The 13202-nt window shown below is 45.0% G+C and overlaps 1 protein-coding gene across 1 annotated transcript in view; it reads right to left on the reverse strand.

Moving 5' to 3' along the window:
* SGSM3 (small G protein signaling modulator 3) overlaps positions 1-13202 on the reverse strand; it is a 732042-nt gene that overhangs the window by 22692 nt on the left and 696148 nt on the right. The window contains 1 exon segment of the mRNA XM_077452424.1: positions 1043-1165. Within this exon segment, the coding sequence (XP_077308550.1) occupies positions 1043-1165 (123 nt within the window).

The following is a 13202-nucleotide window of genomic DNA, read 5'->3' on the forward strand; positions in this document are numbered from 1 at the left end:
GGAGTTGATCCCCTTTTTAATGCATGCCAATATTCTGTTTGCTTTGTTAGCAGCAGCTTGGCATTGCATGCCATTGCTGAGCATATTATCTACTAGGACCCCCAGGTCCTTTTCCATCTTAGATTCCCCCAGAGGTTCTCCCCCCAATGTATAGACTGCATTCATGTTTTTGCCACCCAAATGCATTTACATTTTTTTACATTGAACCTCATTTGCTATGTAGTTGTCCACCCCATTAATTTGTTCAAATCTTTTTGCAATGTCTCTCACTGTTAAAATAAACCTACCATTAAAAATATAGACTGATCATTTCTTTGGCAGTCCCTCACTGTGAGTACTCATTTGGTAGAGAAACATTTTCTCTTTTTTTTGTAATGCAAAGCTGTAGATGATAATCATGATTATGATACATGTATTGTCTGTATATGTGCATGCACGTTACATTTTTTAAATATATTTGAGCATTATATCTCCCAGTACCAATACGGGCCTCCTGAAGAAGCTTTTGGTGAAATGCGTAGCGATTTCTTTTGGTGACGATACTTTGATTCCTATGTCTAGCCTTACATATGGTGTGTTTATAACCATACTACTATTTATTGATAGTGGGCCATTCAGTTAGGTTTAGTTGTATGTTTACATATTTGGTCATTGATGACAGGAGATGATCAGCATTTGTATGATTTGTTACACTTTTATGAAATTTTAAACATGTTGTTTAGATAAACTTTGTAATATATATATATATATATATATATATATATATATATATATATATATATATATATATATCCTTTTTACTTCATACTTGGGATTATAAGTGGCAACCATTAAAGTCCTATTTTCTGTTATTGCACGTTTTTTATGAATGCCGTGCCACAATGTGCAAGCTATGTTTCTATATTCTACTTAATATATCATTTTTCCATGCAGAAATTTCTCAGCTTTCCCCAAAAAATATTCGGATTATTATCATGTCACTGTGATCCTGAATTAGACGAGACAACATGTCAATATCATCTAAGAGATATAACCAGCTCACCTCAGCTCACATTTGATTTGCACCCAGCCTGGGCTCCTTAGAAATGACCATGGCTGATACCACTTCTCCACTGTCTGCAAGCTAGAACAGAGCACTTCAAGCCACAGATGGATCACTTGCTCACTATAGTTTTAAAGACAGAAAAAAAAGTTGTTCATCCTATAATTTGTTGACACATGTTTACAAACACTGAACAAAAACAAACCAAACTATAGAATACAATTGCGATAGAGAAAGCTGGAAGGAAATGCACCGGTTGCTCAGAGCAATGTGGCAAGAACTGTTAACATCTACTTCAAGGCATGGGGAGCGGCAGGGGAACAACTGAAAACTTGGAGGGGGGTTGTCCCAATAAAAAATACTGACTGCAGGTCTTTCAGGCTGGGGAAACCCTGCAGCTTGAAGAAGCTGGCGCATAAGCCCTCTGTAATTTCTTTTTTTTTTTTTTTATATTAATCTTTATTAGAAATTTTTTTCATATATTATACAGACATCCTTTTAAAACATTTTAACAATAAACCAATGTTACCAATAATCCAATACAGGTTCCTTCCATTCCAGAGTCTGGGGTTTTAGAAAGATGGGGGGGTCATGTTTATGTTTCCATACTCCAAAAGAAAGAAAATTAAATAACAAAATAAGAACTACATTTAAACAATGCCATAACACCCCCACATCCCCCCTCAACTATATTTCCACTACTTTCATTTTTCCTATTAAATTAACCCTCCCTCCTTTTCTCCCCCTCTATTCCTCCCTCCCCCTTCCCCTCCCCACTAGTGCTATATTTATACTTCTACCCTCCCATGTTTCTCTCTTCTTTCCTTTTCACCATTCTCTTTAAATCTAATTGTTTTTAGTGGTACCAACTCCCCTGTTCTTCTCTTCCCTACACCCTCCCACCTCAACTTCTTATAGTTCTTATACCTTATATTGGGGTATGCATCTCCTCTAACCAATCTTGCCAGTTCTTATTAAACTCCTTTAAATTATTTCGTTTTGCGTATACTGCCCTCTCCTTACATAAATACTCATTTTACAGCTCTCACCCAGTCTTCTACTGTGGGAGCCAAGTTTGATTGCCATCTTCTAGTAATCATCCTCCTAGCATGAAATAAACATCTTAAAATTACAATGGTAACTCCCCTTTTCTCTGCTCTCTCATTTCTGTACCCTAGAATACACACCACCGCATTTAGTTCTATTACCGTCTCGAAAATTCTACTTAGTGTCTCCACTAATCCTTTCCAATATCGGAATAGTTTAGGACACTTCCAGAGCATATGTATTAAATTTCCCAACCCCCCACACCTAGGACAGCTGTCATCTACTCTTTTACCAAATCTAAATAGCCTCTGGGGAGTATAGTACGCTCTGTTAATCACCATCAGGTGTGATATCTTATGAGGGGGAGAGACCGAAACCTTTGGACATAACTCCAGTATCGTTTTCCATTGTGCCTGAGTTATATTGCCTACATCTTGCTCCCATTTCTCCTTCTCGACCCTACTCTTCCTCTCACCATTAATCTGTTTATCTAATTGGGAATAGAGTTTTGATATTAGTCCTTTAGTGGTTCCTGCTTGCGCTACCTGTTGTATCAACGGCAGCTCTTCCCACACTAATAACTGGTTTCCAACCTGTGCCTTTATAGCGTGCCTCACTTGTATATATGCATATAGTGAATTTTGTGAGATCTTAAAATCTGTTTGTAATTCCTCAAAGGTTTTAATACCCATACCTCTATATAAATGGTTCAACCTTACAATACCACATTTTTCCCATTCTAAGATTTTACCGACTCGCCATAATTCTTGTAGCTTCTTGTTATTCCATAGAGGGGTGTACTTAGTTATTTCCCTGTATCCCATTTTTTTTTTAACCATATGCCATATCTTTAACATCATTTTTACTGTAGGACATCTATACTGAAATGAATCTGCTTCTAATGTCTCGATCAGCGTCCTATGTGGCGAACCGGTTAACACCAGTCTCCCATTCGGACTTCCTCCATTCACGACCTCAATTCCCCCTAACTGTTGAAGTTGTGCTGACCAAAAATAACACTCTGGATATGGGACTGCGAAGCCCCCCTCCTCTACTGGTAGCTGGAGTACCCGCAGACGCAATCTGGCCTGTCCCCCCTTCCATATCAATTCCCTGAACAACATCTCGATCTTACCAAACCAGCTTCTGTTAATCCATATCGGGGTGTTATGCAATATATAAAGAAGTTGGGGCATCCAAATCATTTTTATCAAATTACATCTGCCAGCTACCGACAGAGGGAGTCACCTCCATATAACAGTTTTTTGTTTAAACTTAGCTTATAAAGGGGCTAAATTGTAACTTATAAATTGCTTGGGATCCTTAGTCAGAGTAATTCCGAGATATTTCAATTTGTCCACTATCACCATTTGGGGTACTCCTAAGGCCGCGTACACACGCGCGGACTGTTCGCCCAACCTTGTTCGTCAAACAGTTTCGGCAAACAGTCCGCTCAAAATTTGCATGAGCGGACTTGCCCACACACGAGCGGACTGTTTCAGCGAACTGTTTGCCAAACAGTTCGCTCAACTTTTGAAATGAACGGACTCGTCCACGTAAGGCGGAGGCAAGTCCGCCCATTTCGAGCGCGTGTGCAGGTAGGCGGGGCCCGCGACGGAGACGTCGCGGGCTCCGCCGCCTGGAATGGACTTAAAGGGGAACCCCAACGCCGAAAAAAATCGGCGTGGGGGTCCCCCCAAAGTCCACAACAGACCCTTGACCGAGCACGCTACCCGGCCGGCCAGGAAAGGGGGGCGAGCGAGCGCGCCCCCCTCCTGAGCCGTACCAGGCCGCGTGCCCTCAACATGGGGGGTGCCTTGGGGAAGGGGGGGCCGCGCGGCCCCCCCACCCCAAAGCACCTTGTCCCCATGTTGATCAGGACAAGGGCCTCTTCCCGACAACCCTGGCCGTTGGTTGTCGGGGTCTGCGGGCGGGGGGCTTATCGGAATCCGGGAGCCCCCTTTAAGAAGGGGGCCCCCGGATACCGGCCCCCCACCCTATGTGAATGAGTATGGGGTACAATGTACCCCTACCCATTCACCTGTAAAATAAAAGTACCCAAAAAAAAAAACACAACACACGAGAAAAAATGTTTTATTGCACAGCTCCGGGGGTCTTCCGTCTTCGGGGGTCTTCTCGCCGGACTCCTCCGCTATCTTCTTGTAGCTCTTTTACTAGCGGAGGAGTCCGGCTTTCTTCCTCCCCGCCGCCGGCCTCTTCTCCCGACTTCGGGGGTCTTGTCCCCCTCTTCGGTTCTTCTGCCGGGCCACCGCGCCTTCTTGTAGCTCTTTTGCAGGCGGTGGCCCGGTCTTCTGTCGCCGCTGTCGCCGTCGCCGCCTTCCGTTCTTCTTCTTGTTCTTCTTCTTCTCCAGGAGATGTTGACACGACGCTCTCTCCGGCCGGAATGCCAGAGCCGCCCTGCGCTGCCACTTATATAGTGCCAATGGGGCGGTGTCACATGGTATATGTCACATGGGTTGGTCACATGGGTTGATGTCACATGGTGACCCCGCCCCCTTACGATGTCATAGTCCCCATGTGACATCAACCCATGTGACCAACCCATGTGACATATACCATGTGACACCGCCCCATTGTCACTATATAAGTGGCAGCGCAGGGCGGCTCTGGCATTCCGGCCGGAGAGAGCGTCGTGTCAACATCTCCTGGAGAAGAAGAAGAACAAGAAGAAGAACAAGAATGGAAGGCGACGGCGACAGCGGCGACAGAAGAACGGAAGGCGGCGACGACAGAAGACCGGGCCACCGCCTGTAAAAGAGCTACAAGAAGGCGCGGTGGCCCGGCAGAAGAACCGAAGAGGGGGACAAGACCCCCGAAGTCGGGAGAAGAGGCCGGCGGCGGGGAGGAAGAAAGCCGGACTCCTCCGCTAGTAAAAGAGCTACAAGAAGATAGCGGAGGAGTCCGGCGAGAAGACCCCCGAAGACGGAAGACCCCCGGAGCTGTGCAATAAAACATTTTTTCTCGTGTGTTGTGTTTTTTTTTTGGGTACTTTTATTTTACAGGTGAATGGGTAGGGGTGCATTGTACCCCATACTCATTCACATAGGGTGGGGGGCCGGTATTCCGCAGACCCCGACAACCAACGGCCAGGGTTGTCGGGAAGAGGCCCTTGTCCTCATCAACATGGGGACAAGGTGCTTTGAGGTGGGGGGGCCGCGCGGCCCCCCCTTCCCCAAGGCACCCCCCATGTTGAGGGCACGCGGCCTGGTACGGCTCAGGAGGGGGGCGCGCTCGCTCGCCCCCCTTTCCTGGCCGGCCGGGTAGCGTGCTCGGACAAGGGTCTGTTGTGGACTTTGGGGGGACCCCCACGCCGATTTTTTTCGGCGTTGGGGTTCCCCTTTAAGTCCATTCCAGGCGGCGGAGCCCACGACGTCTCCGTCGCGGGCCCCGCCTACCTGCACACGCACTCGAAATGAGCAGACTTCCCTCCGAGCGGGAACAGTTTGCTCATTTCGAAAGTAGCCTACACACGGGCGGACTGTTCGCTCAAACAAAGTTTCAGCGGACAGTTTTTCGGAATTTCCGAAAGACTTTGTCCGTCAAACTGTCCGCTGAAACTGTCCGCTGAAAGCCCACACACGAGCGGACTGTCCGCCCAAACACTGTTCAGCGGACAAAGTTGGGCGAACAGTCCGCCCGTGTGTACGCGGCCTAAGGCTGTTTGTTGGTCAACTGAGTCCATAGGGAGACATTCCGACTTTTCCCAGTTAATCTCCAACCCAGTAAAACCACCAAACTCCTGCACTATTCCTATTGCTTTTGTCAAGGAATGTCCCATATCTCCCAAAAATAGCAAAATATCATCTGCGTAGAGCGCTATTTTTTCCTCCCCAGATTTTCTTAGAAAACCAACTATCTCCCGATTTGCCCTAATTGCACAGGCCAAGGGCTCTATAGCGAGGGCGAAGAGTAGGGGTGACAATGGGCACCCCTGCCTCGTTCCTCTCCCTAGTTCTATTTTATCAGAAAGCTCATTATTGATTTTTAATCTTGCACTGGGTTTATCATATAGCATCCTAATCCAACCAATAAAGGATGGACCTAAACCGAATTTCTCCAATACTTTCCATATGTAACCCCATTCTACACTGTCAAATGCTTTTGTTACATCTAGTGCCACTACTGCTCCCAGGGAATCGTTATCTGTTGGAATCTGTAAGTTCAAGAAGGCTCTCCTAATATTCATGCTGGTTGACCTGTTGGCTATAAATCCTGTTTGATCCATGTGCACTAATCTTACTATAACTCGGTTGAGTCTAATTGCTAATACTTTGGCCAGTATCTTTGCATCAGTGCACAGAAGAGAAATTGGTCTGTACGCTGCTACATTTAATGGATCTTTACCTTCCTTATACAGCAAAATTATAATTGCCTCCATCATTGATGGAGGCAATTTGCCCTCCCCACTTACTCCTCTTAATGTCTCCAACAATTCAGGGAGCAGTATCTCACCAAAATTTTTATATACTTCAATCGGGAGACCGTCTGGCCCAGGCGATTTTTGATTTGACATGCTTGCAACTGCTTCCTGAAGTTCTTTCAAAGTGATTGGGGCTTCCAACTCTTCTCTTCCTTCTTGTTTCAAACAAGGTATCTCTAGATGACCCAAAAATGACTCCATCTGCTTATCCATCCCTATTTTCTGTGCAGTGTATAATTTTTTATAATATTCTCTGAATGCTTGACCTATTCTCCCAGTTTCCGTTGTGACCACCCCCTCCGTTGTTCTAATTCCCGGAATTGAGGATGGGCCAGAATTGCTCTTCACTAGTTGTGCTAACACTTTTCCCATACTTTCCCCTTCTGCAAAGGAGACTTGACGATAGAACATGCGTTGTATCTCTGCTTTTTTCAAAGCTATTTACCTAAATTCTTCTTGTTTATCTAGCCACAATTTTTCTTTTTCCAGGGTGGGATCACTGATATAATTCCTTTCAGCCGCTAGCACTTCTCTCCCTATACTTGCCTCCTGCTCTTTTGACTTTCTATTGATTTTTGCGATGGATTGAATCAGGAGTCCCTTCAAAAATGCTTTCAAAGCATCCCATAATATCCCTGGACCTACTGTACCTCGGTTGTTTTTTAAAAATTCTTTTAGTTCCATCTGGATTTTCTCTAGACCTTCTCCTGACTCTTTTTTTATTAGTTCTAACCAAAGAGGGTTCAATTTCCATACCTTCTGTCCCCTCCGTTCCCTCATTTTTAAGGTTGCTATCATTGGGGAATGATCTGATATACCCCTAGGCTGATATTCTATCTTTTCCACCAGCTGTAGGGCCAGGTCATTCCCCAATGTCATATCTATTCTGGACAACGTGGAATGCGAGGCAGAGCGGCAGCTATACTGCCGGGCTCCCGGATTCCCCGTTCTCCATAGATCCAGTAGTCCCACTTCTTCCATATATTGACCCAGCCTCCCATGCCCAGCAGATTCCACCAGTATCTTTTCTGGGAATCTATCCAGTTTGGTATCTAAAACTGTGTTGAAATCCCCTACTATTATGATAGGGATTCCATCTATCCCCAATAAAAATTCATATAATTCAAACAACACTTCCATTCTAAATGGTGGAGGAATATAGATATTTGCCAATACACATTCTCTGTTTTCAATTAACCACTTGCCGACCGCCGCACGACGATGTACGTTGACAGAATGGCACGGGCAGGCATAAGGGCTTACATGTACGTCCTTGCCTGCCCGCGGGTCGGGGGCCCGATCGGGCCCCCGCCCGGTGCCTGCGGCGGTCGGTATTCGTTCAGGAGCGATCCCGGACGAGGGGACGGCCATTCATTCATGGCCACCCCCTCGCGATCGCTCCCGACGAATGAAAATGCTCCGTGACATCACTTCCTCTCCTGTAATGTAAACACAGGAGAGGAAGTGATGTAATCTCTCCTCCGTGTCGGTATTTTTCGTTCCGACACCGAGGAGAGAGGATCGGTGAGTTGCACCAACACGACACTCCACAGTAGAACATGCCAGGCACACTCACACCCCCCCGATCACCCCCCCAATTACCCCTGCCCCCCAGTCACAGTGACACCAATGTCATTTTTTTTTTTTTGCATTGGTGTCATTTGTGACTGTAATAACTGTTAGGGCAGTTAGGGTTAGCCCCCTTTAGTTCTAATGTACCCCCCTAACCCCCCCAATAAAGGTTTAACCCCGTGATCACCCCCCGTCGCCAGTGTCACTAAGGCTGGGAACCCGCTGCGGATTCGTGGCGTTCCCGCATCGCTCCAGTGTGAACCCAGCCTAATAAGCGATCGTTTTTCTGATCGCTGTATTAGTGTCACAGGTGACGCTAGTTAGGCAGGTAGGTATTTAGGTTCGCCGCAGCTTTTTATAGCGCCAGGGACCCCCATATACTACCGCATAAAGCCCCCTGATTGCCCCCTAGTTAACCCTTTCACCAGTGATCACCATATAACTGTTACAGGTGACGCTGGTTGGTTAGTTATTTTTTTATAGTTTCAGGGCACCCGCCATTTATTACCTAATAAAGGTTTAACCCCCTGATCACCCGGCGGGTGTCATTTGTGACTGTAATAACTGTTAGGGCAGTTAGGGTTAGCCCCCTTTAGTTCTAAGGTACCCCCCTAACCCCCCCCAATAAAGTTTTAACCCCGTGATCACCCCCCATCGCCAGTGTCACTAAGGCTTGGTTCACATTGCAGCGGTTTATGAGAACGGATGTGATTCGCACCGCACTGCAGTGCAAATCACATCCGATCTCTGTGCGATTCGAGTTCAGCCATACAGATAGTATGGCTGAATTCGTGTCGCACCCGCCGCAAACTCGCACGGGACCCTTTTTTTGGTCCGCAGCAGAATCGGATCGCATGGGTGTTCACACCATGCGATCCGAGTTTGCAGATCGCACTGCGAAATGCGAACTGATCTGGGGGTGTCATTAACATTTCACTGACACTCCCAGCAGTTCGCATAGGGCAGTGTGAACTTCCGCCGGGAGGCATGCGATGCGGGAACCCGCCGCGGATTTGTGGCGTTCCTGCATCGCTCCAGTGTGAACCCAGCCTAATAAGCGATCGTTTTTCTGATCGCTGTATTAGTGTCACAGGTGACGCTAGTTAGGCAGGTAGGTATTTAGTTTTGCCGCAGCTTTTTATAGCGCCAGGGACCCCCATATACTACCGCATAAAGCCCCCTGATTGCCCCCTAGTTAACCCTTTCACCAGTGATCACCATATAACTGTTACAGGTGACGCTGGTTGGTTAGTTATTTTTTTATAGTTTCAGGGCACCCGCCATTTATTACCTAGTCTCACTAGTGTACCCCTAAATTTCTACTTTCCAAAATGGGGTCATTTGTGGGGGGTTTGTGCCATCTTGGCATTTTATGGCCTTCAAAACTGTAACGCCCTTAGAAAGCCTGAAGGCGGTGCTTGGTTTTCGGGGCCCCGTACGCGGCTAGGCTCCCAAAAAGTCCCACATATGTGGTATCCCCGTACTCAGGAGAAGCAGCAGAATTTATTTTGGGGTGTCATTTCACATATGCCCATGGCATGCCTGAGCAATATATCATTTAGTGACAACTTTGTGAAAAAAAAAAAAAAAAAGTTTGTAACTTTCCCGCAACTTGTGGCAAAATATAAAATATTCCATGGACTCAACATGCCTCTCAGCAAATAGCTTGGGGTGTCTACTTTCTAAAATGGGGTCATTTGTGGGGGTTTTGTGCCATCTTGGCATTTTATGGCCTTCAAAACTGTAATAGGTAGTGAGGAGTGAAATCAAAAATTTACGCCCTTAGAAAGCCTGAAGGCGGTGCTTGGTTTTCGGGGCCCCGTACACGGCTAGGCTCCCAAAAAGTCCCACATATGTGGTATCCCCGTACTCAGGAGAAGCAGCAGAATTTATTTTGGGGTGTCATTTCACATATGCCCATAGCATGTGTGAGCAATATATCATTTAGTGACAACTTTGTGTAAAAAAAAAAAAATCTTTTTTTTGTCATTATTCAATCGCTTGAGGCAAAAAAATAAAATATTCAATGGGCTCAACATGCCACTTATCAATTTCCTTAGGGTGTCTACTTTCCAAAATGGGGTCATTTGGGGGGGTTTTGTACTGCCCTGCCATTTTAGCACCTCAAGAAATGAGATAGGCAGTCGTAAACTAAAAGCTGCGTAAATTCTAGAAAACGTACCTTAGTTTGTAGATGTGACAACTTTTGCGCAAACCAATAAATATACAATTATTGACTTTTTTTTTACCAAAGACATGTGGCTGAATACATTTTGGCCTAAATGTATGACTAAAATTTAGTTTATTGGATTTTTCTAATAACAAAAAGTAGAAAATATCATTTTTTTTCAAAATTTTCGGTCTTTTTACGTTTATATCGCAAAAAATAAAAATCGCAGAGGCAATCAAATACCATCAAAAGAAAGCTCTATTTGTGGGAAGAAAAGGACGCAAATTTTGTTTGGGTACAACATTGCATGACCGCGCAATTACCAGTTAAAGCAGCGCAGTGCCAAATTGTAAAAAGACCTCTGGTCATTTACCAGCAAAATGGTCCGGTCTGAAAGTGGTTAAACAATGTAAAAATATATATTTACCCTTTTCATCTATGATGGCTCGTTTACAAACAAAGTTCACCCCTGTTCTTACCATAACGCTCACCCCTCTACTGTATGACGAGTATACGGAGTGGTATTGATATTGATATTTTCTGTTCTGCAGCCGATGCACTGTATCTTTAATCAGGTGCGTCTCCTGCAGACAGACCAGCCCAACTCCGTATCCCTCCATCATAGAAAGCACCGCTTTTTGTTTCACCTGTGTCCCCAGGCCCCTCACATTCCAGGAGCCTATCTTAATTTTCCCGTCCTGCATCCGCAAAGTAAACAAACAGAAAAGGAGAAAGAGAGGAAATCAAGGAGAAAAAAGGATATAAAAGGGCAGAGTGCATTTCTGAAGAATGCAGAGATTAAGATCTTCCCATATCCCAACACCTTCCAACTCTTCGCTATCTTCTTTATTAAATTAAACCTGGCTTCCAAGACCTGAATCCCCACTAAGATGCCATATTTATTAACCAACACCGCTATTTCATCTATTATGTGTCTCCTAACGTGAATTGTGCTATCTACTTGTTTATCACAGTTTTTCCCCGTATTACCAATCAGTTTTACTTGTTTTTTGCCTCTCAGTGTTTTATATTTTTTCTTTATTTGAGTTAGCTCCTGAGCCCCATTCAATAATACACACATATTTTTTTTCCCCCCAACCTTCCCCCCATTTTCCCCTCCCTCCCCCTCTCCCACCAACCCTCCCCCCACCTACCCAGGTGATATTCAGGGGGCTTCTTAGTGACCTTATTCCACTATTTTCACAACATATATACCACATATCCCTTCTCCACTCCTTCCCGCCGTGTATTACCACACTTCCCCCCCCCCCATAAAAAATAAATAAATAAATAAATAAATAAAAACCCCATTCAAAACTCCCCCCCCCCCCCCCCCTTCTACCTTCCAACCAGACTCACACTCCTAACCGGGAACCATAGATACTAAAATGTTTCTCTATTTTCTTCTATCCACTTTTCCACCTCCGTTGGAGAGCTGAAAACCTGAGTATACCCTAATGCATTAATCCGTAACTTTGCAGGATAAAGAAGAGCGTACGTCAATCTAAGTTTCTGTAGCCTGCGCTTCACCTGAAAGAACTCTGCCCTTTTTCTCTGAAGTTCTGGGGAAAAATCGGCATATAATGAGATTCTAACCCCCTTATACAACATGTTCCCCATTTCCCTTGCTTTCCGTAACAACACCACTTTATCTTTATAATTTAGTAATTTCATCAATAATGGCCTAGGGCGACTTCCCTCAGGTGGAGCTCTAAAGGGCACTCTATGCGCCCTTTCTATAGAAAACATTGTTCAAAATGAGTCCCTTCCAAACATATCAATTAATAAATGTTCCATGAACTCAGCGGGATTTACTCCCTCGCTTTTTTCAGGGAGACCCACTACACGCACATTGTCCCTCCGAAGTCTATTTTCCATTTCGTCCATTTTTATTGTGTATCCTGTAAACTGCTCCTTCAAAGCTTCTAGCTCTTTAGTTAGGAAGGTTGTATCATCTTCTAACCTACTGGTCCTTGTCTCAAGTTCTACCGTCCTCTCCACCACTTTCTGTAAGTCTTGCTTTACCACCAGCAGGTCCTCCTTTACTCCCTTCATTTGGGTACACAATTCCTTCAATGAGATGTTACATGCATTTACGGCTATTAGCACATCCTTGATGGTAGGCTCTTTTTCCAACGGAAGAGGATCACCTGATATAGTCTCTAAATTCTCTAGGTTCAATTCCCCTGCACCCGGATTCTTATTAGCTAAACCTTTTGCCACTGCGCCAGCCTGCATATTAATATTAGTATTTAAATGTCGCATACTTTTCCTTTCAGGCAGTATCCCTTGTTGTCCCTTTGTCTGCCCCTTTTTTGGAGGGGTCTGAGATGTTTGTGCTGGATTGTGAGCGAATTGTTCTAGTTTGGCTGCTGTGGCAGACTGTTGCGTGCTTTTTTCCCCCCTCTCCTTGGCCGAGCGCAGATGCTGCATCTTTCTTTCTTTCTTTCTTTTTCCCTTTTCTCGCCACTTTCCTCCCCCTTCTCTTTGGGTATTTCCTTCTCTATCTATCTTATTCCCATCCGATCTTCAAATCAGTCCTGGATATTATATTTAACACTTTCTGAACATTGTGACACAGCCGTCCTCCACCACCGCTCCTTCAGAGGTTTAATACAGTGTTAGCCCAGCCCTCCAGTATACACTTCATGAATCGCATTTAACTCCCTACTTTTTTACTTCACTTCACAGCCGATACTTGTTCACATGCAAAAATTCAGAAAGTCAATTACTTTTTTCAGGACTGCCACGATCCCTTGATAAATCACTTAGTGCACCAGCAGTCTTGCCTTATAGCCATTGCAATATTCAACTCAAGCGTCACAGTTTCCCTGGTTTCACTAGCCACAAACTCCTGCCTTTACATCAGGTAATTAATTGCATACACCACTTGATACCATTCATTCATCTTGATAGGCAATACATCTTGG

This window comes from Lithobates pipiens, unplaced genomic scaffold (genome assembly GCF_037356315.1).
Source record: "Lithobates pipiens isolate NorthernLeopardFrog02 unplaced genomic scaffold, aLitPip1_a1.2 Scaffold_23, whole genome shotgun sequence".
Lineage (NCBI taxonomy): Eukaryota > Metazoa > Chordata > Amphibia > Anura > Ranidae > Lithobates > Lithobates pipiens.